The 22529-nt window shown below is 42.3% G+C and overlaps 3 protein-coding genes across 8 annotated transcripts; all 3 read left to right on the top strand.

Annotated features, from left to right (window-relative positions):
• Positions 1 to 2176: 2176 nt before the first annotated feature.
• Positions 2177 to 8240, top strand: LOC120673689 (mitochondrial thiamine diphosphate carrier 2). 6 transcript variants are annotated; one of them, XR_005674747.1, is made up of 9 exons: positions 2181 to 2396; positions 3473 to 3589; positions 4396 to 4507; positions 5423 to 5550; positions 6211 to 6363; positions 6517 to 6666; positions 7326 to 7522; positions 7628 to 7688; positions 7791 to 8240. XR_005674747.1 is itself a non-coding variant. In XM_039954655.1 (8 exons), the coding sequence occupies exons 1-8, from the start codon at positions 2271 to 2273 to the stop codon at positions 7816 to 7818; spliced, it is 1011 nt and encodes a 336-aa protein (XP_039810589.1). In that variant the 5' UTR covers positions 2177 to 2270; the 3' UTR covers positions 7819 to 8228. The 6 variants fall into 6 exon arrangements, 4 of the variants coding, with proteins under 4 accessions (XP_039810589.1, XP_039810588.1, XP_039810586.1 ...); XM_039954655.1 differs by lacking the exon at positions 7628 to 7688 and having other exon boundaries at positions 2177 to 2396; positions 7791 to 8228; XR_005674746.1 differs by having other exon boundaries at positions 7326 to 7688.
• A 487-nt stretch (positions 8241 to 8727) lies between these two features.
• On the top strand, positions 8728 to 17172 carry LOC120676381 (homeobox protein LUMINIDEPENDENS-like). The gene is made up of 13 exons (XM_039957645.1): positions 8728 to 9093; positions 9916 to 9943; positions 10198 to 10328; positions 10651 to 11210; positions 11293 to 11386; positions 11463 to 11556; positions 12293 to 12395; positions 12508 to 12559; positions 12634 to 12674; positions 12790 to 12866; positions 13369 to 13812; positions 15155 to 15738; positions 15812 to 17172. The coding sequence occupies exons 1-13, from the start codon at positions 8905 to 8907 to the stop codon at positions 16925 to 16927; spliced, it is 3513 nt and encodes a 1170-aa protein (XP_039813579.1). The 5' UTR covers positions 8728 to 8904; the 3' UTR covers positions 16928 to 17172.
• Positions 17173 to 17755: 583 nt separating this feature from the next.
• On the top strand, positions 17756 to 20631 carry LOC120676382 (psbP domain-containing protein 7, chloroplastic-like). Its single transcript, XM_039957646.1, has 3 exons — positions 17756 to 18218; positions 19707 to 19929; positions 20180 to 20631. The coding sequence occupies exons 1-3, from the start codon at positions 17915 to 17917 to the stop codon at positions 20493 to 20495; spliced, it is 843 nt and encodes a 280-aa protein (XP_039813580.1). The 5' UTR covers positions 17756 to 17914; the 3' UTR covers positions 20496 to 20631.
• The last annotated feature ends 1898 nt before the right edge of the window (positions 20632 to 22529 follow it).

Below are 22529 nucleotides of genomic sequence, written 5' to 3' on the forward strand. Positions count from 1 at the left end.
TCAAATTTTCTCAAAAATTCGTCCATTTAGTATATTTTGTAGGTATATGAAGTTAAATCAAAAAAGAAAAAGAAAAAAAATGGGCCGGCCCATTAAGGCCCACCGCATATGGCGACCGGTAAACCGGGAAACCACTTTTAAACCGTCGGATTTTTTTGTTAAAACACCGGTAACCGGTCAGACCGGACCGGCAAACCGGTCGGAACCGGTTACACATGTGCTTTTGAATTTAACTGGTTTCCACCGGTTTCCGGTCAAACCGGTCCGGTAAACCGCTACCAGAGGGCGGCGGTTTGACCGGACCGGTCGGTTTTGTAAACCCTAGGGACAGCGTGCGAAGAGCCCACCGACGGGTCGAGCGTGGGTGGCGGCCGTGCGACGGCGCGCTCCAGCCCTGCAGCGGTGTGTTCCTGCCCGGCGATGGCTTGCGGAGAGCGCCGGGGACGACAGTGACGGAACTACAATTGCGTGCTCGGCGGCGACAGAGCCTAGATCGACGGGTCGCTAAAAGAAAAGTGTTTACTCCCGTGTCCCATGAAGGGAATATGGAAGGCTCCCATGATTTCCGGCAATCTCGAACTAATTGCGAGCGAGGGGTGAGGGGATTCAAACAACGACCGTAGATGCGGATAGACTTGAAAACCAACGATCAAGGAAAGGAAAGGAGAGGGGCACCGTATTATGGAAGGTAACCACGCTGATTTGGGCTGGACGGCCAATGGGAGGGCGGGTACACGGCGATGGGTAGACAAATGCTTTGGTGACAAAAGTTTGGGAGATCGAGGAGGATTGAACTGGTGGGAGGGTGATTTTCGCTTCACCAGGCCTTCCGTCAATCACTTTGCGCTTACATGTGGGTCTAAAACTGGTGGTTTGTGAGGTGAGTGGGTAGGTTTTGCTTGATAAAAAGTGTTTCAATTGTTTAGGTTTTTTATAGTAAGACTATAATACTTCTTTCGATGTAGCAACAAGGTGGGATATATAATTATATATGTTGAAATAATATGAACTTCATCCTTTTCTTCTAAAAGGAATTGGCAATCTGAAGCCGAATTTAACAAAGCAACAAGCTATTTCCAGCAATGTTTGGTGTCTTCTTTTTTCTACTTTACTATTGCTCTCTATCATGCAAGTTTTCCCCACAATGACACTTTCTTCCTTTTTTATTCTCCTTTATTGCGTGTTTTCTACACCACAACATATTTTTTCCATTTTATTTCTTCTTGTCACACATCATTGTTGCACATCAACAACGATGTTTTATGTCATTTTTTCTAGCTTTCCATTTCTTGTTATCGTGCAATTTCTCCTATGACAATGCTTTGCTTTCTTCCTTGGTATTTTTGTTATCGTGAATCTTTCTCTCGTAGCAACATCCAGGATAAGAATACAAATCATAATTGAAAACTACATTTTGATATTCTCAATCAAAGTAGTCATGCTACGTATGGTTCCAACTTGGTTTGGTAATTTTACAATGGTTGGTTACTTTGGTTACCAGATTTCTTGACCTGGAATATCCCAGAACCTTGTCAGACGAGGGGAAACAGGCTCCGCGGGCATGAACCCCTATGCGCGTGCGCCGCGCGAGTAATTTGATTGACGCGTCAGTTTCGTTTCATGCCCGCGGCCGCCTAACCAGGAGAAATTCAAATTTCTATTCGGGTGATCGGGCCTTCGTTTAGTTGCGTCAGTAAACTTGTTGAAATGGAATATTTGCACATTTCAAGTATTAAACATAGACTAATTATAAAATTAATTACAGAACTCGTTTGTAAACTACGAGACGAGTTCATTAAGACTAATTAATCCGTCATTAGCACATGTGTACCGTAGCAGTTGCTGTAGTAATTTAATGTCTAATCATAGTCTAATCAGACTTATTAGATTCGCCTCACAATTTACAAACAAACTATGCGATTTGTTTTTTATTTCGTCTAAATTTAATATTCCATATATATAAATTTTTTTTGATATAATAATTTTGAAATTTTGAATTTTGCAACTAAAGAAGAGGCGGGTCAAAAACGATGAGAACGTTCCTCTTGGACAAACGAAGGAGCAGCCCCGTCTCGAAGTCCCGTCGAAGCAGTCCGCCGCCCTGCTGCTGGACCTGGACCAGACGCAGAGCGGTCGACCCGGGCCGCCCCCACCAGTCCACCACCACCCCGCCGTCCCAAGAGCCAAACCGCCTCTTTGGCCAAACCACCCGGCCTCGCCTCGCCCGCGGCCCGTCTCGTCCCTTCTCGCCGCCGCCGCCGCCGCCGCCGATGGGCTCCGAGGAGGAGCCGTCGCAGATGCGGCGGGCGCTGGTGGACTCGCTCGCGGGCGCCATCTCCGGCGGCATCTCCCGCACCGTCACCTCCCCCCTCGACGTCATCAAAATCCGCTTCCAGGTCCCCCGCTCCCCTAATATCGCTATTCCCTTCTCGTGGTTACATTTGCCGCCCCGACTGCTGAGGTACTCCTTGCTGGGGCGCCGACCGCTGTTCTATCGGGAGCTAGATATCGTAAGATCGGTCGGTTGGGATCACATGGGAGAGTTTTTGGGGATGTTGGTGTGTGTCTAGGGGGAGGAGGTAGGTTTGGTTTATGTATACTGCAAGTCTTCAATCCGTCTAGCTCCGCGGATTCGCTCCTGCATTGCTTACCTGCAGCAAAATGGGGTTTGTGGGTGCCTGCGGCTGTGTTTGTTCGTCTTTATTTGTGGTTTGAGCGTGGGGGGATCGATCAATTTGGAAACGGACTATACGTAACACTTGAGGTTATGGGATACACGCACATTAGCTGCATGGTTCGAGGGCTATTTCGTTGCTGAGCTAACTGCTAAGCATGATGGCTATTTATTTAAGATGATGGTAGCCAATTTTAGCATATTTCATTTGCTTACTCAGTAATGTTGACGAGTTTCTGGTGCCTTAACTTCTGGTGAGTTCTACTGAGGTTGGACGGTTGGAAATGCAGTTTGTTTCTTGAAACTGAGGGTGGGAAATTCTGTTTAATCTAGTGAATTTGCAGACTCACCTGAAGCCTGTTATTTTAAGCTTTCCAAATGCTAATATGCCTTTTGGATAAATGGGAATATACGATCAGGCTTAAGTGTAAGATTAATAAAAATTCGTAGTGTTATGCTTGAATATGGTTTTGAGGGCTCTGTTTGTCAGAAAATTTACTGTTGATCTTTCCTGCTCACTCTGCAAATTGAAGCTTTCCATTTTCTGCAAAGATATCAAGAAATAGTGAAAATTACCTGAGTAAGAGACTGCAAGAGACTATTTATGTGACAGTATAATTTTATACTAGTACATTTTTCTTGATTTGTTTGCTTCCCCACTAAATTTTCATGATAATATGTAAATATCATTGGATGAAACAAAACCTTACCCTTTTCGTACATTGTGATTTTTTCACACATTATATTGGCCAAGCTATGGTTATTTTAGATGCTCAGGGGCTTCTTCAATATTTGCAGGTTCAGTTAGAACCCACAACCTCATGGGGTGTTCTTCAGAGGGATGTATATGGACCTTCCAAGTACACTGGGCTTCTGCAGGCAACTAAAGATATTCTCAGAGAGGAAGGTTTGCCGGTATCTGCCTTGACTTAACACTCCTTGGCTCATGCCATATTGAGAACAACAGTCTTTGTACAGATACTCTTGCTTTTGCACTTGCATGCCTTTATACTATGTGCTAAACTAAATAGACTTGTATCTATTGGTCTTGTACTATGTCTTCTTGCTGGGTAGAGTCGTGCCGTATAGTCTGTATCTGGAAGAATTCAAATAATGATTCATGTCTGTTCGAGCCTTGTTTTGTCAGAGGTGTTTTGGGTTTTCCACAACTTTGACATCCCCATCTACTTATTAGATACTGTTGGGTAGATTTTTGTTGAGACATGGACATATTGATATCTCGCAATTCACTGAAGCTTGTTTGGCTCTCAACAAACAAATTTGTCTAACTTGCCTAAGTTGTGTGGCGGGAAAAAACCGGGACCTTGAAAGTTTTGGCACTTCGCAGGCCTAAGATGTTGCTGGCAACCAAGCACCGCCTAATCTTGTCGACCTGCCTAAGGGAAGTGTGATAATCTGTGGCAAATTTTGGCGTAGAGTACTCACTTGTCCTTAAGCTGGGATATTTGTGTTTTACTCCTGAAATCAATGGTACTAAACCATGATGTCTAAAGAAGTCATGACATGCTAATATATCACATGCAAAATAAATGAGGTGTCACCAAAGAAACCAGGCATAGCGTGGGTCACTCTATGTCCAGTCTTCTTTTTCTTTTATACACCCTATTTCTTGCCTTTCTTGTTTTCTGTTCGGCTTCTTAGTATATGAATCCTCATATTAATCATATATGTTCTTAGTGTGCAAGATGTGGAAATTTCAGGGATTTTGGAGAGGAAATGTACCTGCTCTGTTGATGTATATGCCTTATACAGCCATACAGTTCACTGTTCTACACAAGCTAAAAACATTCGCTTCTGGTTCATCTAGAACAGGTATCTTTTCTGCAAAAGGCACACACACAACTTTATTTGTCCATTCTATATTGAAATATTAGCTTCAATGGTCATTCCCCAAACCTTAATGATAATGCTTGCAGTCATCTTTTTTTTTTCTTTAGAGATTGCATTCTGTTGCGTGGCATGCTAAAATCTTGCCTATTACCTGCACATCATATTACTAGGTCAGAAAGTGTGGTGCTGTAGAAGAAAAGAGTACACCTAGACTTAACCATTGTGCTCCTTCGACATTTAGTTGTTTGCATGAATCTTTGTTCTGTCCATTTTTTTTATTCTATGTGTTCTCAGGAATCCAGTTTTCATCTATTGTTTTCTTCTTCTGATGGATTGGCAGTTATAATTTTCATTGAGGACAAACTGTAGGTTTGCAGTTCCCAGTGGCATACTTGCCCATATTCTGCGTTTTGGAATCTTTGATAGTTTCGTCTTCTGATTAAATGATAAAAAGAACGGGATTATTTTGTAGCTCACAACTTCGTTTGGAGTTTTATTTTTAGTGAACTTCGTTGGGTGTTATGGTACATGTACCAAACTGTTGACCTCCACAGGATTTGTGTTTTGTTTGTTTGTGTCGTTTATAGGAGTTGACAATGCCATGATCATAACCTATTTTAACTTAAGTGGTGGTGGTTCAAATTGGTGCTGTGCGCAATTTGTTGTTAGCTGAATAATCTGAACATTTCCCCGAACTTATATCTTCATAACTGATGCCTTTTCAAATGTTGGTTAGCTGGTTTAACTCATCTCACTGACATAACAAAAAATTATGTATATCGTTCAAAATCGAAGCACTATTGTGATTATCTGCATCTCTACAATCTTATTTAGTCTGCTGAGTCTCTCTCTCTCTCTCTCTCTCTCTCTCTCTCTCTCTCTCTCTCTCTCTCTCAGAGGATCATTTGCACTTGAGCCCTTACTTATCCTATGTAAGTGGAGCTCTAGCAGGATGTGCAGCAACTATAGGGTCATATCCATTTGACCTTCTGAGAACTATTCTTGCATCTCAGGGTGAACCAAAGGTAAGACTGATATATATCTGGTCCGTGAAACTGCTTTATTTTTGTTTGAACACTTCCGGCTTTTCTAACTTGGTGTATTGATAGGAGGGATGGGGAATTCAGTGTTAGAGGTATTAAATTTCTTTGCTTGGTCAGTGTGTGTTCCGGATTTCAGCAGGAAGGAAATTGAGAGTTTTTAGGTCCTGCAACCACTATTTCAAACCCATGTAGAGGGCTAATAATTGGAAGGACATTTCTGTCTGAAGATGAATGGATGCATCTCGACCTTTCATCATTGTTTAAACTAATGTCCCATAAATTTACCATCCCCTTTGCCAAACGAGGTGTTGGGCTTTGAATTCTACTTCCTATGCCCTGCCTCACCAATTCATCATAAACTCCCTGTTTAGTTATGACTTATGACGCTATTAACTTGAGTTTGGAACTGTGCTTATTCTTACATCCCAAATGCTGTAGTTTCATGGCTGAAGTAGTTTCTGGGAGAAATTTTGTCCCATCACTGCAAATATATGAAAATATGCTGTGTTCATTTGCTTTTTATTAGTGCATTACTGAATTCTATGCATTTTGCTGAGTTTTTATTCTACCTTAAGCACTCTTTTTAGAAATTATGTATGCCACAAAGGGTTTGTTCACAGAGACTTGTACCTTGCTTTGTAGGTTTACCCCACTATGAGGTCTGCATTTGTTGATATAATCAAAACTCGTGGTGTTCAAGGGCTTTATTCTGGTCTATCTCCAACTCTTGTTGAAATCATACCATATGCTGGCTTGCAATTTGGTTCATATGACACTTTCAAACGTTCGATGATGGTAATGACACAAAACTCGCAGTTTTGTGCATACTTATACTAATGGACAGTTGCTTCTATGCCGAATACGTGCTTGTCAAGAAAACCAACTACTTCTCTGTGACTGCGGATGGAATGGAACTGAATCTTCCTGACTGTATTTTCTGGCATGCAGACATGGAACAGATATAGATATTCACATCTTAACTTGGGTAGCGAGGATGATTCAGTATCAAGTTTCCAGCTGTTTCTTTGTGGTTTTGCAGCTGGGACATTTTCAAAGGCTGCATGCCACCCACTTGATGTTGTAAAGAAAAGATTCCAGGTAATGTTCTTGTCTTGAAAGCCACTGATTTTTTCTACTTGCTTCGTGGTATTTAGATTTATGCAAATAACTTAATATCGCATGGTTTTGGGATGCAGTCACTGTGGTTTATCATACTATGGTTGTCTGTCAGTTCTCACTGTTCGGAGGAGTATAGAGTCCTTTATATATGTGTTAGTAGAGTCCTTTTCTATAAGCGCCCATGTACTGCCCCATGGGGCTACTGTAAGGACTCTATGAACTTATACATAAAGGACTCTATACTCCTTAACACTCATCACGCTCGGGCGGACCAGTTACCATTCCCTAACTATAAAGGCAGTTGCAGGATATGACCTTCTCTAATACTAAAGCACATGCCATTCCCTTACTAGATAGACTCACGTTAGATAGACTAACTATTGGTATTTGGATCATTTCTCCTGGCACACCCAACATTGCTACTTGCCAGTATGTGGTACTATACCACTGCATTGAAGAATGACTGAATGAGCTCACCTTAGCGCCTCTTATGCAAACCACCAATTAGGTGTGGCGATGAATTACTTGAGAATGACTCATGGATCATAATAGATTTCATGTCTTCTGTTATACTCGAGATGTATTTATCTTGAGATTGCTAGCCATGAGATGATCAGGTTTCCTCTGTCATAGTGCAGATTGAAGGACTAAAAAGACATCCAAGGTATGGAGCTCGAATCGAAAGCAGTACATATAAGGGCATGTACCATGCCTTAAAAGAGATCGTCGCAAAGGAAGGGTTCGGAGGCCTTTATAAGGGGCTTTTCCCCTCTTTGGTGAAATCGGCCCCTGCTGGTGCTGTGACGTTTGTGGCCTATGAATACATCTCAGACTGGTTAGAGTCGATACTGATGTGAAAATCTTCGATACAGTAAAGTCTTTATCCCCCAGTTTTTCTGTTACTGCCTATGTTCTTTCTCCGATCTCCATGCTGTTGTAGACTCGGAGTAGTGTAGTCTGAAAGAGGCTGCAGTTCCTCTGGATCTTGCAGTCCAATAAAGGTTAGGGAACCTGCTAAAATCTGCTGGATGATTCTATGTGCTGCTGTGTGTGCATGATAGTTCGCCTGCAAAGCAGTCGCTGAACCTGAAACTGGTTTGCAGGATTGGGAGCAAGGCTGGAGTTGAGTGAGTTCTTTTTGGATTATGGAGCGATCAAGATACCATCTTGAAAATGTTTTCCCACACTCTGGAATGTAGGCGGATGGAGACCACAAGGTCAATCATGAAGTGCATACATTTCCTTAGAGATCGGATACCTGTAAAGCCTTACATAGAAGAGCTGTTTTGTCGTTTCTTGTTCTTTTTGCCCCCATTGCCTAATGTGGTGATAGTGCATTCGTTGGTCTGTAACACCGAGGCTGAGTAAAACTGATGTAGAGATCGTGACACATGACGAAAGTCAAAAGCAGCCGGCAGTTTTGTCGAGATCGTGTTACGATTCTTTTTCCCCCCCTGCTGAAGTCATGTTATCGAGTAAGTATGAACAAACATTGTATGCCACTAAGCTGGCTTATGATAAGGCAATCGTAACTCACCAAACCATTTGTTGCCCGACCTTTGGTCAGTAAGCTTTGTTGCTTCGGTGATGGTGCTTGGCAGTCATATGGTTGTTATACGCGATTAAACTTTTTCTTGCAGTTGCAGGCATCGTTTTTTCTTCTTCTCAGCTACTGCACTGGTAAAAGTTGTGATCTAGAAGTCTGGCAACATCTTGCGCTCTGCTTCTCCTGAAGGCAACCAGTCTCGTTCATACGCTATTATTTTTCGTTGTTTCGCAGGCTCTTAATGGTTTATGCTGTTATGCACGTGTCGAGCGTTATGCGGTTTATTGTTTGCAGGCTTGCAGCAACGTTAGATTGTGCATACGATATCGCTCGAGGTGTTACCATCCGATCCGTTGATGTCAGCTGAATAATCAATTCATGATTCGCGAGTAGCATTTCTAAACGATAGACACTGACATCGTGACCCCACCGCTCAGTTCCAGTGCTTCCCCTAACTAACGAAGCGAAAGGCTAAAAAAGGGGGGAAAAACCTCTCCCACTTCAACTCTTTCCATCTCATCTCCCTCTCGCGTCCCCATCTGCTTCCTGCTCGGCCGTCGCGGCCCACCTCCAAACCCTAACCCCACCGCCGTGCCGGCCTCCTCCGGCCACGACGTCGAAGAGGGCAGCGGCGGAGGCGGCATCCTGATGCCCAGCCTCCCGGTAGGGCTATGGAGCTCGTCCCCTTCAAGCCCGCGGCCGGAGCCCTCGTCGAGGCGGGCTCCGGGACCGGCGCGGGCTCGATCCCGGCGATGGTTGCCGCGCAGCAGCAGATGCTGCACGAGCAGGCGGACCAGCTCCAACGCCTCGTCGTCGCCCAGTGCCGCCTTACCGGCGTCAACCCCCTCGCCCAGGAGATGGTGAGTCGCTCTTGTTTCTAGCCGCTGCTTATCTTACGTTTCGCCTGTTCATGCTTTGAGCTGTGTAACTTTTTGGTGAAGTAGCATGCGAATTCCTTCGGGGGGATTATATGCTATTGGGTGCGGGTAAAAGCATAGGTTCTTAATGGTGATACGATCCGAATTTGCAGTTCTAATTTTAACTCGTGCATTATAGTTCCTATACTGCAGTGCCCCATGGCAGAAAGTTATTTATATTCCTGAAATTAGGTTAGTATATAATAGCTTTGTAGATAGCATTCCAGAACTCTAGATAGATTTCATCTAATATTTAGATCCTAGTACATCTGTAATGTAATGGTACGTTATTATGATTCTGAAAGCATGTTATTGTACAAATTAATAGCAAAGTTCTTCTGTTGACCGCGACATTACGAAACTACACTTATTTAGGAAAAGAAGGTGTGCTGATTCTTCCTTAGCTGCAGATATTCAGGATAGGTCCTGTGTATCTTGGAAACACCATTAAACTCGCTGTTTTTCTGTCTGTATATGCACTGTGATGTATTGTGCAGTGTTGTGGATTGTGAATGTCAAAAGTGTTATGGATTATGAATATCGGAAGAGGAAACTTTTGAGTGGACGCAGAAGATACATTTTGAACATTGTTGGATATACACTTTTGTTTTCTCCATGTTTTGCTTGCTCACCATCTTTTTGTGCAATTTAGCTTTCTATAGCCTTTGAACACACTGTATGTCCATGAGTCCTCGCTGCTGTATTTTCAGTTAAATTAGTTTGGTTCAGCCATGGACTTATGTTGCATTTGATTGGTTCTTGCAGGCCGCTGGTGCATTGTCCATCAAGATAGGTCAGTTTATCCATGTCAATTGAGTTCATCCTGGCATAGTACATTTTTTTATGTCTTTACAATATTGATAAAATGACATGAATCTTGGTGTAGCGTAGCTGACATACAACAACTTTTTATTACTCCAAACCTGATTGCTGAAGAGCTGTCATGCACTGAGGACTTAGATGAAGAGCTTGTGCTTGAAATCTAGTAGTCTAAAATGAAACAAGATCTGTTTTTCACGATCATATTTCTTGCAATTACTTGTGCAGGTAAAAGGCCAAGGGATTTGTTGAATCCAAAAGCAGTTAAGTGCATGCAGTCACTTTTTGCTTTGAAGGATACTGTTGGCAAAAAAGAAACCCGGGAAATTAGTTTACTTTGTGGAGTTACTGTTACTCAGGTCTGCTCCTCATCTCACATGGGATATTGTTCTATACTTTATGCTTTTGTGTCTGTGTGTACCCTCATGAACTTGTTTAACATTTGAAAAATGCCATCATAACAAGAATCCATAGAGCTGGTCTGAACAGAATTATGTCTTATCCTCTGTATATTTTAGTCTATCTAGTGGATTCTGCTTTTCTTTCTTCTTTTTCACTATATTCGGAGTAGTCAACTCTGTTTGCTTTCAGTATTACTGTCTGTTAAGTGCAGCTAATTTTATACCTTGTTTCCATTTTTCTTTTCTGTAATTTTCAGTTAATGACCTGTAAAATTTTTAGGTTAGAGAGTTCTTTACAAGTCAACGATCGCGAGTGAGAAAATTTGTTCAACTGTCTCGAGAAAAGGCATTGAGAGTAGAAGCATCCAAGGAACATGACAAGGCGTGCTCCATAAGCACTGATCAGATACCTCTTGACATAGAGGCGCAGGCTGAGGTTATCGAACCTTTGAGGACTTTAGAACCAGTGGTCCCACAAAGCTCTTCACAACCAATGGGTGTCCCACAGATCTCTTCACAACCAATTGGGCTCCCACAAGGGCTTTTGCAGCCTATGGAGGTCTTCCAAAACTCATTGCAACAGGCAACAGCCCAGCAGAACTTTGCAGCCCCTGTAATGCTATCTGGGACAACGGGTGTGCAACCAACTGATGCTAACATTAGTTCCGACTCCGTTCAAAAGGAAATTAAGAAAGAGGAAGTCCATCCTGGTGTTGAGTCAGAAGATAAGAAGTTCCTGGAAAGTATCTTTGCCCTAATGCGGAAGGAAGAAACATTCTCTGGACAGGTCAAATTGCTGGAATGGATTCTCCAAATAAATAATGTTACAGTTCTTAGTTGGTAAGATAGTACCTCTTTAGTATCAACAGAGTTTTGAATGATCGTAATTATGCTTGGCTTTACCTTTTCAATAACCTTTCAGGTTTGTAACGATGGGTGGTTTAACCATTATGTCAACATGGTTGAGTCTAGCAGCAATTGAAGAGCAAACATCGGTTATTCTTGTTATTTTCAAGGTTCTTATATTTTTCATTAGTAAAAACATGTACTTATGTGTGGTATGTAAATTTTTTGACTCATCTTTCTGGTCAGGTGCTTCTCCACCTCCCCTTACATAAGGCTTTGCCAGCCCACATGTCAGTTGTGCTTCAAACTATTAACAGGTTGCGCTTTTATAGGACTCAAGGTGTGTACATCTTACCACAATGCTTCTTTATTTTGCGCATGCTTATTCAATATTGTTTTTTCTTTTCTATTATTTCAAACGTGATCTTCTAGGATAAAAATATGTTAATTTGCACTCTTGCACGTGATATTTTGAATTGATGATTTCAAATCACTGATCATGAAGCAGATGAAATATGAACTCCTATAAAAGCACCTTAATGTTGTGATAGCGAGCCTTTTGATTATAAAGTGTCAAAAAGACCAGAGTAAAGCTTATACTCCCTCTGTCCTGAAATGTAAGTCATTTTGGTTTGTTCTAAGTCAAACTGTTCCAAGTTTGACCAACTTTATAGAAAAAAGTAATAACATTTTGGATGTCAAATGAGAATAATTAGATTCATAATGAAATATACTTTCTTAATTTACTTATTTGATGTGTTAGATGTTAGTATTCTTCTCTATAAATTTGGTCAAACTTAGACTACTTTGACTTAGGACAAAGCAAAATGACTTACATTTCAGGACGGAGGGAGTATTTTTTTTTTGAAGTTTGATCATTGTGTTTCTGTTCACTTATCCCCTCTAATATTGACAAGATTCCATTTCCATGAGAATATTATCTGATGTAACTGTCCTAGCATTTGTTTCCATTACCTATCCTGCACTAACAATGTATTAACTATTAAGTTATGCGGATATAGATTTTTCCTGTTTGCTTGGCCTCATTATTAGAACTTATCTGATTCCAAGATCAGACATATCAAGCAAGGCCAGGAACCTCCTTTCCAGATTGAGCAAAGTGCTTGTAAGGAGTCAGGCATTGAAGAAACCTCAGAAGGAATTAATGTGTAAACAACGGTGAGTTTTGCTTTCTCACACTGTAACACTGAAGTGCTGTGCCTGTTAGTCTCTGTTGGTTGTTTCTATAGTTTTTCAAAGGATCAAATTACAGATTTATATTTCTTTGCAGGATAAGTGAAATTCTCCGCGATGAGTCTTGGAAATCTGAAGTTGATATTACTGTAAGTATCTATAAGTGATAGCATATGTCAGAAGATTAACTTGTTTGCTAGATTAATTTTTGTGCTCTTAACAGGAAGAGATACTTGCCTTGACTGACGGTGCAAATGAGAGCAGGTATGTTTCCTATATATTCTCTTCATGGAGCACGATTGAATTGCAGTGGAACTAAATTGTTTATTTAGTATCCATTTGACAAGTAGTTTGACTTGGTTTCTTTGTTATGTTGCAGTAAGCCTGAGCCTAGAAAAGCACCAATGCTTCTCACTGCTGCCGCTGATGAGAATAAAAGGACTGCTACACAAACAAGTATCCTTTTACCAAATTTTAGGTTCACCTACTTAATTTTGCCTCTACCATTCGGTGTATAACTTAGGGTTTTTATAGAAATGTTAATTTCATCCGCAATATCCAAGCATATACTACTTATCTGAAGTAAACAAACTTGCATTTTGTATTACTCTGTTCTAAGATGTTTGTGTTTTTAGCAGTGTCTTACACACTTTATAAAATAATTTTTTAGGTAAACAGCATTTCGTAAAAGTTTCTTCTCAGGTAATTGTGTGCAGGGAGTGAAGATTTTCGCCGAATTGAATTTATGTTAATTCTTTAATGTTTAGTGAACAAGGTTTTGCCAAATTCCATAGTTATTTATTTTTCAAGTACTTCTAGGTCAGACTGCATATATTTTATTATATTATTAATTGCATGCTTTGTAAGAATAATTTATTTGTTCAATTCGTTAGTTCACCTATCTGGGTATCTATTGTAGCTCAAACTGCCCTAGTCAATCTCCTTATCTAATCTTTAGAATCCAAACAAAAACGAAAGGTTCTACTTGTAGAACCTCCAAATAAGAAAGCTGCGGTGAAGAATGTTAACTCCGTCAGGAACATCTCTACAAACAATAGCAGACCACTATCTGCAGATGATATTCAAAAGGCAAAGATGCGTGCCATGTTCATGCAGGAGAAGTATGGCAAGGTTGACACAAGTAAAGCGAGTGATAAACCACAAGCACTGGAAACACCAAAAACATCTGGATTAGTCAATTCAACTGTATTGCCTGTGCCTAGAAATTCCCTTAGATCAACTGCACAACTGGTTGACACAAGCCCATCAACTTCTAACCAGAGTACAGTTCCTCAGCCTGATAAGCCAGAAATCTCAGGCGGTTTGAAGTTAAGCATAGGTTCCCAAAAGAATGTTATAGAGAAGTTGGATTCCAGGAGAGTCCCTTGGAGGATACCACCAGGTATATTTTTGCTTTGTGCTCCTCCATTTGCTATTTTATTGAATGTTGAATAGATCTTAGCTGCTTATTGGACAATGAGAACCAGCAAAGTTGTACAGAAAATGATTGAAGAACTAAGCATGCTGTTACCTGTGCAAGCCTCCGTGAAATACGAAATACATATATTAGGTATCGTTCTTCAGATCAGTGTGTTTCCAAACAATACACCTCCATGGACCTTTCATGTTAAAGGATGCGGAAGTTAGTTTTTTTTTCCTAATCCTGCACATGTGGTGTGTGCTTCCTAATGCCGTAATCAACTCATCTAAGGTAACAGTTAGCTCCACACATTCTGACCCTTAAAAAATTGGTAATGAAATGAAGTTTTTCTTTAGGGCTGGTTAATCAGCCATCCATATTTGGTTAAGACTTCAGAATGGAAAGAGTGTCATTTGTCCATCAAACTTTTGGAAGAACAGTGGATGGCAGTACACCTTTCAGGAATGGCTTGAGAGATTAACAACCATGTTTATGTACTGTGTATCCTCAAACAAGGATCTATCATGTTTCTGTTGGAAGGTTTGCAAGCCCACAAAGCTTGTGCACTGACTAATGCGAAACAGAGGGTGGTTTTCTGCGAGCAGATCTGCGAAAACACAATGACTGCTGATATTAATGCATTCCCCCATCAACACCCAACATTTTAGCCGGTGCGATAAATTTTAATGCATCAAAGAGGACAACGGTAAAACCTGAAATTCAATAAATTTGTATTTGTCAGAGAACAACCTGGCATTCTTCTGCATACAATTGCGCTTCGCACCAGTGTAAGTTTGTTAGCTCAAAAAGCATTGGCGAGGTGGATTCCACTTGCTTACTTCACGGAGAATGAGGTTGCTGATAGTTGTGTTCAAGACCATTTTCCAGGACTTAGCAGATGGAAAGGCCTGTGTTCCTTCCTTATAATAGATGCTCAGTACATTGGAGATGTGTTCTGTACCCGATATTGTAGTAGTTACTACATCGACTAGCAAGTTGGTTACTATCAATGAGAGGGATGCAGTAATTTCGTAAATTGTAACTTACAAAGTTTATTAATTCTTAAGAAAAAACTTGAAATCCTTTTTGTCCAAACCCTGCTAGAGAATGGTTATACTAACCATTATGATAATTAGTTTTGAGAAACTAAGTTTAAACGCTAGGAACTACGCAGCACATCCAATTGTATGTTACCTATTGCCGAGTTTTTGAGGGGTTAGCTTTTGTAACTTGCTATGTTCTTTTACGAATTTTGCTAAAAGGTTGACTTCCACAATATTGGCTTCTTTGATCTTTGTTTGAAATTGATTGCTTCTTGTTGCAGCGGTATGGATAGACCCCTCTTGGAGTGTAGGTGATGGTGACAGCAGCAAGGAGCTAGAGGTTCAAACACAGAGAAACCGGCGTGAAAAGGAAACATTTTATGCAAGTCAGAAGGACACCCCGTTGAATCCAAAGGACCCATGGGATCTGGAAATGGACTTTGATGACAGTTTGACCCCAGAAATTCCAATTGACCAGGCGCCAGATGCCGACACTATGGAAACGGATAGTGTCGGCGCAGCTCCTAATGCAGTGGCTCCTGTTGAGGACAAGCAAATTGGATCTACCTCATCAACATCTGTTTCAGTTGTTAACAGCATGAATGGGGAAGATCCTGAGCCTGATCTTGAGTTGCTTACGGTGCTACTCAAGAATCCACAGCTTGTCTTTGCTTTAACATCTAACAACGGTGAGAATGTGACAAGCGAGCAGACTGTTGCACTTTTGGATACACTGAAGCGGACTGGCCTTGGACTCTCAGAGTTGGTCAACACGCTGGGGAATGGTGCTGGACCTCCAAAAGAGCCAGAGCCAGAACCTATTCCTACTTCGCTTCCATCACCAACTCCGTCAGACCAAACAAGGGTCTGTCTGCTGGCTTTTCATGTTATCCAGTTTTAATTCTGTCTTGTGTTATTCATATGATATTCTTTGGCAGGCTGCCTGGGGATCAGAACACCCACCACCGGCGAGGGCTCCGAACCTGCAGCAGCCACAATTGTCAAACCGGGGGAATACACCTCCCATTGCAAATACCGTGCAGCAAAGCTTCTCAAATGTTATCAGTTCGTTACCCTCACAACCTTATGCTCCAGTTTCGGTTTTACCAGCACAGATTCAAGCTAACGTCCCATCTCTACCTCAGTTGGCGGTCTCCATAAATTCGCCAATTCAACATGTTTCCCCTGTGAATAACCATCTGGATAGAGCTTCAGTACATCAGCATGGCCAGCAATATGCTTTGGCGTCTGATCCTGTTGCTATATCCTTGCATCAGCAAGCAGCGGTGAACAAATCACCCCATGGACTCCAGAGTATCCCGAATCATTCTGTAGTGCATTCGTCGATGCCTGAGCCTGATGCATCTTATACAACACTCCCTTGGCAATCTAATCCTGCTCATGTCACCAACATTGGACGAAATGCAACAGCTGAACCATGGGCTGCCCGCACAACTAATTCATATAATACTGCATCTGCAAGCACAGTGCCATATGCTAGCCAGAATGCTTTCGGTGATCAAAGAACGCACAGTGCATACAATCCTTATGGTTCTGCCGCAGTCTCGTCCCAAACTGTTCTCCAAGGGCACGGACGGGACAGAAATGGTTACAGCCGACCCACGGAGTACCAAACGATGGTGCGGGATGGCCACCAGCGACACTCAAGGTCACCTGATCCTAGTGCTGGCCGGAACTATGGTGGCACGCAAGGTTATAAGCAACAGCCCTTAACGCACTGGAGTGCAGGGCAAGGGCAACAGAGCTACAATACTGAGCCCTCGAGGCAATGGAGTTCTGCGCAACAGAGCTACACTCCTGCGGAGCCCTCCACAAAGCAGTGGAGTTCTGCGCATCAGAGCTACGCCCCCGCTGAGCCATCAAGGCGGTGGAGCTCTGAGCGTCAGAGCTACAATGTTGAGCCCTCGAGGCCTTGGAGTTCCGGCCAGCAGGGCCAGAACCCGGAGGCATCGAGGCAATGGAACCTGGGGAAGCAAGATCCCTACAACCCTAGTGATGGTCGAAGATCGTATGATCATCACTGGAGGAGATAACAGAAGTTGTATATTAGCTAGATCGTGAATGCGGTTCTTGGGAGGTTTTCTTTCATTTGATGTGAGGCCTGTTGTTGATTCGTTACATTGGGCTTTGTGGTTGCGCAAAGGCCATTGAGAGAGAAAAGCCATAGATTTATATCAATCTAGTTTTGTCTCAAAGGGAAAATGTATCCATCTAGTTGTAGAGGGGAAAGAAGAAGGAATGAATGAATAACTGAATGAGAGACATGCGCCGGCTCGAATCAAGGGATGGAAATGTCGTCGAACGCGTAATGCTTTCTGAGGATGCTCTATTTTCCGGAATCTGCCACACTCACATGCTCTGTCTCGAAAGGTCTAGCGTATTTTATTTTTACAGAAAAATCTGATTGAAAGAATTACTAGTATCTGATATGTAGAGTACAAGGCTGTTAAATTCCTTTGGAAATAAAAATGTACTGTTTGTTTTTTTCTTTCCCCCAGATCTTCTGTGCGAATGTTAGTTAGTGTACACTAAAATTCAGATTCACATTCCAGCCTTAACCCAAAAACAGGCCCATGACTTCTCTGAAAGAAAGCGCGACGAGCCGCCGCCCACCCGATGACGCGTGTGGCTGCTTCCAACTGAGTCGGAACGTGCCTGGACTAGCCCGAGGCGGAGAGCACATGTGCAGGCGCATGATGCGCCAGTCAGACACGCATTCCATTCGTAGGTCGGTCGCTCCGCTGGCGGCTGCCGCTGGTCGGCGCACACGCTCCACCAGTCCACCACGCCCTCACCGCCTCCAGAGAGAGCGAGAAAAACACGCAAAAAATCGCCACGAAAACCACAAGAAAAAGCCACCCCACCTCCAGGCTCCACCTCCTCTGCTCGGCCGCGAACACCCCCTCCTCCACCCCGCTGCCGCGTCCCGTCGAGAGAAAAGCCACACACGCGTAGGCATAAGCAGAGCGCGAAGGCCAGCCGGACAAGCCGCCGAGCCGTTCCCGTTCCGCATCCCCGCGATGGCCACGGCGGCCGTGGCGAGGCACCACCAGCACCGCGGGGCGCCCTCGCGCGCCGGCCCGCGGCGCGCCGGCATACGGTGCTCGTCGCCGGCGCAGGAGTTCGCGGCGCTGGCCGCGGTGTTCCGGCGCCGCCTCGTGGTGGGGGCGACGACGGCGGCGGCCGCGGCGGTGGGGGCCAACTTCGGCGGCGTCACCAGCTTCCTGCTGGGCCTGTCGCCGGAGCTCGGCAGGTCGCTCCGCCTCGACGTGCTCTACCCCGTCGGCGGCTTCACCCGCTGCCTCGACTCGGACAATGGATTCGGTAACCGCACCGATCTCGCCTGCTCCTCTTCCTCCTCCCATCTTTGTCAGCTCGGCAATTGGCATTTGCTTTTGCATTTGCTTGAATTGAGGGCGATTGATTGGGTGCAATTGTTTTGTCTAGATGAGAATATGAGATGAAGCGTTCAATCTCTGCTTAATGATTGCTTAGTGCTATTGGTAGGTACTCGTCAACAGCAACAGTACAACACCTTGAATTGATGCCAGTCACTTTCCTCCTGAGTCACATTGGGCTATTGCTCTGAATTTTAAAACGTGTTGTTACACATAAGCTTAGCGTGTCTTAATGCTAAGTTGCTAACCGCTCTAATCATCTTTCAGAAAAAGAAAGACCTAGTACCTGCCCTCCGGTCAACCGTGCACTTCACGTCTTTACATCAACATGATCCTGATTGATTCATGGTCACCTGGCCTAGTGGATACCGATCACCGATTTCACATGCGAAGAATACATTGGAATGTCTTTCTAGTTCAACATCATGCATATTTATAGTGCTTGGTGCACACTGAACATCAGATAGTAACTGGGGGCAAAAGAAGAAAAAAAAGGGTGCAGTCTTTGACCGGAGAAAAAAAAATCAGAGGTCGCATTAGGTAGAGATGATGCTTACCTGCCATCGGCCACAAAATTAATTCGGGTGTGCACGTTGTTGTCAAGTAGCAATTTTCTTCCCCACCGGAATGCACAGAAATAGGATGCCCAGTGATTCCTGTGCACATTCCACCTACAGAAATTAAAAGGGCAGAAAAAGTATACAGATCCTAAATCACCTTTGGTTAATTGCTAATCAGATTGAAGGTGAATTAGTTTTCTAATACCTCATTTCATTTGATTTAGAACTATAGTTTCTTCCCAGCGATTGAGTGGAGACAAAGAAATATGAAATTCCCAGCTTCTAGAAGTGAAATTTTCTTTGATCTCTGTTCTCGAATCCTGAATTAAGAATCTGAACAATTTTGGTCGTGAGGCCTCCAATTCTCCACTGTCCTCATGTTTTTTCTTTCAAATGGGAACATCTTGTTAAACTAAGAAAAGCTGGTCACCTCTGGGGCTAAAGGCACGAGTGGCTACAAAAAGTGGTCCCTGGTGCTGCTAGTTACTATATCCAACCTGCATGTGATGCCTCCAATGGCGTTGTATGTGTAGATCACGGGCTATCTTGTGCCACATTTAGGACCAGGAATGGCATGCCACCTAGTCTCCATGTAATCACAACTGATCATTGCTGTCATTTGTGGGTGATTCCTAACTAGATAATGGGTTAAGGATTTTTTGGCTACATGTTTCCCTTGAGGAACAGGGTACCATAAGCTTGATGTTTTTTTAAAATATTTGTATTAAAACTGGTGCTAATAAGGAGACTTATGTGAAGTGTCTGTCTATAAGTAACACTGCACAGGCTATTTCATTCAAAGTTTCAATATGCATCTTCCAATGTATTAACTGTGAGGTCTCTGAAAAATGCAGAATTCATTTATCCGTCAAGTTGGGTAGGAGATCAGACTCTACTATACAGGGAAGTGAAAAGAGCAGAATTGCAGAGATCACTGGACCCCCCTCCCCTGAAAAGTGGGAGATTATCTTCTAGACCTCGGAACATCAGTGAGCCTGTGGCAGCATTTGGGCCCCCGGGATCCAATGGGGAGCTCAATGTCAGTGTCATTGTGTCGCCAGTACCTCAAGACTTCTCGTAAGTCCACTCAATTTCTCAATTGCAGTTTGCTCCTCCAAACTGCAAAGCTTATTTAAACATCGTATTTTAGTTTGCATATAATAATCAGCGGGACACAGAAATTAAAGAGGAGCAGTTAAGCTTGTCTTGAAAAATTGCCACACATGCTGACTCCTAACGAGTAGAACTTTTTTTTACATAAGCCATCAATCTGAGGTGTACTGTAGTTTTTTTTTCTATTAAATAAGCAATGAATTGGTTTATACAGGATCGAGGCTTTTGGTGGTCCTAAAGAAGTGGGAGAAGTGGTGCTCAGAAGGATTGCGAGGACAAGGCGAAGCCCAGATATCAACGCGACGCTTATTGACGCTGCCTTGAGAGAAGATGCGGACAATGTGAAATACTACAAGCAAGAGTTCCGAGTCGAGAGCCCTTCTTTCCGACGGCACAATGTTGCGGTCTGCTGCGCGAGGGACGGCAAGCTTTACACCATGAACGCACAAGCACCAGAGTCGTCATGGAAAGCGGTTGAGAAGGAGCTCTTTGCAATGGCGGATTCCTTCAGCCTAGTGAACGATGTTTGATATAGCAGAAGGGCAGTTTTGTACCCCTGAGCGTTTTTAGTATTTTGAGTAGCTTGTAACTTCCCATGCTGCCATGCATATCGCATTTGATATCATGGTTCCAATAATAGACTAGGGGAAATCTTACTATTACTAATTGGAATTTTTTTGAAACCTCACGCGAAGCAACATAGGATTTAGGTGGACATTCTAAAAAAATAGATAAATTCTACAAATTCTCATAAAATCATAAACATCTGGTCATCAATCCGACAACTATAATCACAATAGTTATTAGATCTATTAATTTTGCTACTAAATTACCTACCTCTGCCATTATAAAAGTAGATTAAAATAACCCCCCAAAATATGTATCTAAATTACCCACATCCACTGTTATAAAACAAAATCTGAAGTAACCCCTAATCTTCATGTAAATTATCCACCTATGATATTATAAAAATAATGCAAGTAACCCCCTAAATTGGTATATAAATTACCCAATTATATCATTATTAAAGTTAAAGTAACCCCTAAATCCGAATCTAAATTATATGATTATAACAAAATAATAAAGTGCACCAATAGAAAATTCTAAATTATTGTTCTATCATTATTAATATATTATTTAGGTTATTTCTTATATAAAGATACTGCCCATGGTATGTGTCAGCATGTAGTCATGTGTGATGGAAGAGCGAGATAAGAATAGCAACTTACAAATAAATAGTTTAATTAAATGTATACTAAACACACGTGGAGGTATAATGCAAAATAAATTCTATTTCGACTAGATAATGATATTTTTAGAGTATGTGTTAGAATATTTGGTAGATGAAAGAGGGTGCGAGATAAATAATTATAATTAATAGATACTAACCTCCGTTCACAAATAATTGACAACTTTGACTTTATTATTCAAAGTTTGACCTTCAATTTTCTCATAAATTCATTGTTATGCCATTTTAAACATGTGTTATACTTAAAGTATTCTTGACACAAAATACAATGATACTCTAAGTGTTTTCATTAACTGGATACTTTTTAAATAATTAGCGGTCAAAGTAGCAATAGTAAAAGTCAAAGCTGACAAGTATTCGTGAATGGAGGTTAGTATAATCTTTATATTTATATTATTTCTAATTAGCCGTGCGGGAGCATGGGTTGATAGACTAGTGTATCATCAATGCTGCTGTCATGAATTACAATCATAGCTGAAGTTTTCTTGTGCACGCATTGATTAGAGAATCTAATCTAATATTGTTTCATTGTGTCGATCCAAACTTGTGTCACCATTTTTCTTAATAAATTGAGCACATCAAGTACCTGGCAAACCACTTAACTGATAGCCATATGATGAGCTCCGTGTAACCCTCTTAACCTTCTGTGGCAGTGTCACACAGCAGAGGAAGTAGCAATATTGTGGTTAGACCATTTGTGCTTGAGGAACAAACGGCCACTGTTTCCGTGTCTGTGACAAGGACGCATTCTCGCCATACGCCATTGGCCTTGTTTGGTTCACTCCATTCTATTCTCTTCGAGGAGAGAATCTTGCATGCATGAAGTACTAAATGAAATCTATTTGCAAAATCTCTTCAGGAATGAGTGTAATTTTTCACGACGAATCTAATGACGGTAATTAATTAATGATTCGTTACGGTAATACTACAGTAACCATACTCTAATCACGTGGTCAAAGGCCTCATTAGATTCTTCAGGGTTCTTAGCGCAGGGATTCTGAAGTTGGTTTTCTAAACTGGTTTTGTTTGACACCCCTAATTAGTTTTTTTAATATCCCTAATTAGTGGTCAAAGTGCATTCTAACTTATTCTAGGAAAAAACCAAACAAGGCCATTGACGCCATCGCCATTGTAGGCTTGAAGCAAAGTTTGCGCAATTTGATCATCAACTGGGCTGACCATCGACCGGCCCAAATTACTAAAAACAATGAGGCCCGGGGACAAATAGGACGCCTAGCCTCCTCGATCGGACTCGGTGTCGGTAAGTTGTGTTTCTGCCTGCCTTCGGACGCTCGGAATTTCAAATCCGTCAGCG

This window comes from Panicum virgatum, chromosome 5N (genome assembly GCF_016808335.1).
Source record: "Panicum virgatum strain AP13 chromosome 5N, P.virgatum_v5, whole genome shotgun sequence".
In the NCBI taxonomy this organism is placed as follows: Eukaryota; Viridiplantae; Streptophyta; class Magnoliopsida; order Poales; family Poaceae; genus Panicum; species Panicum virgatum.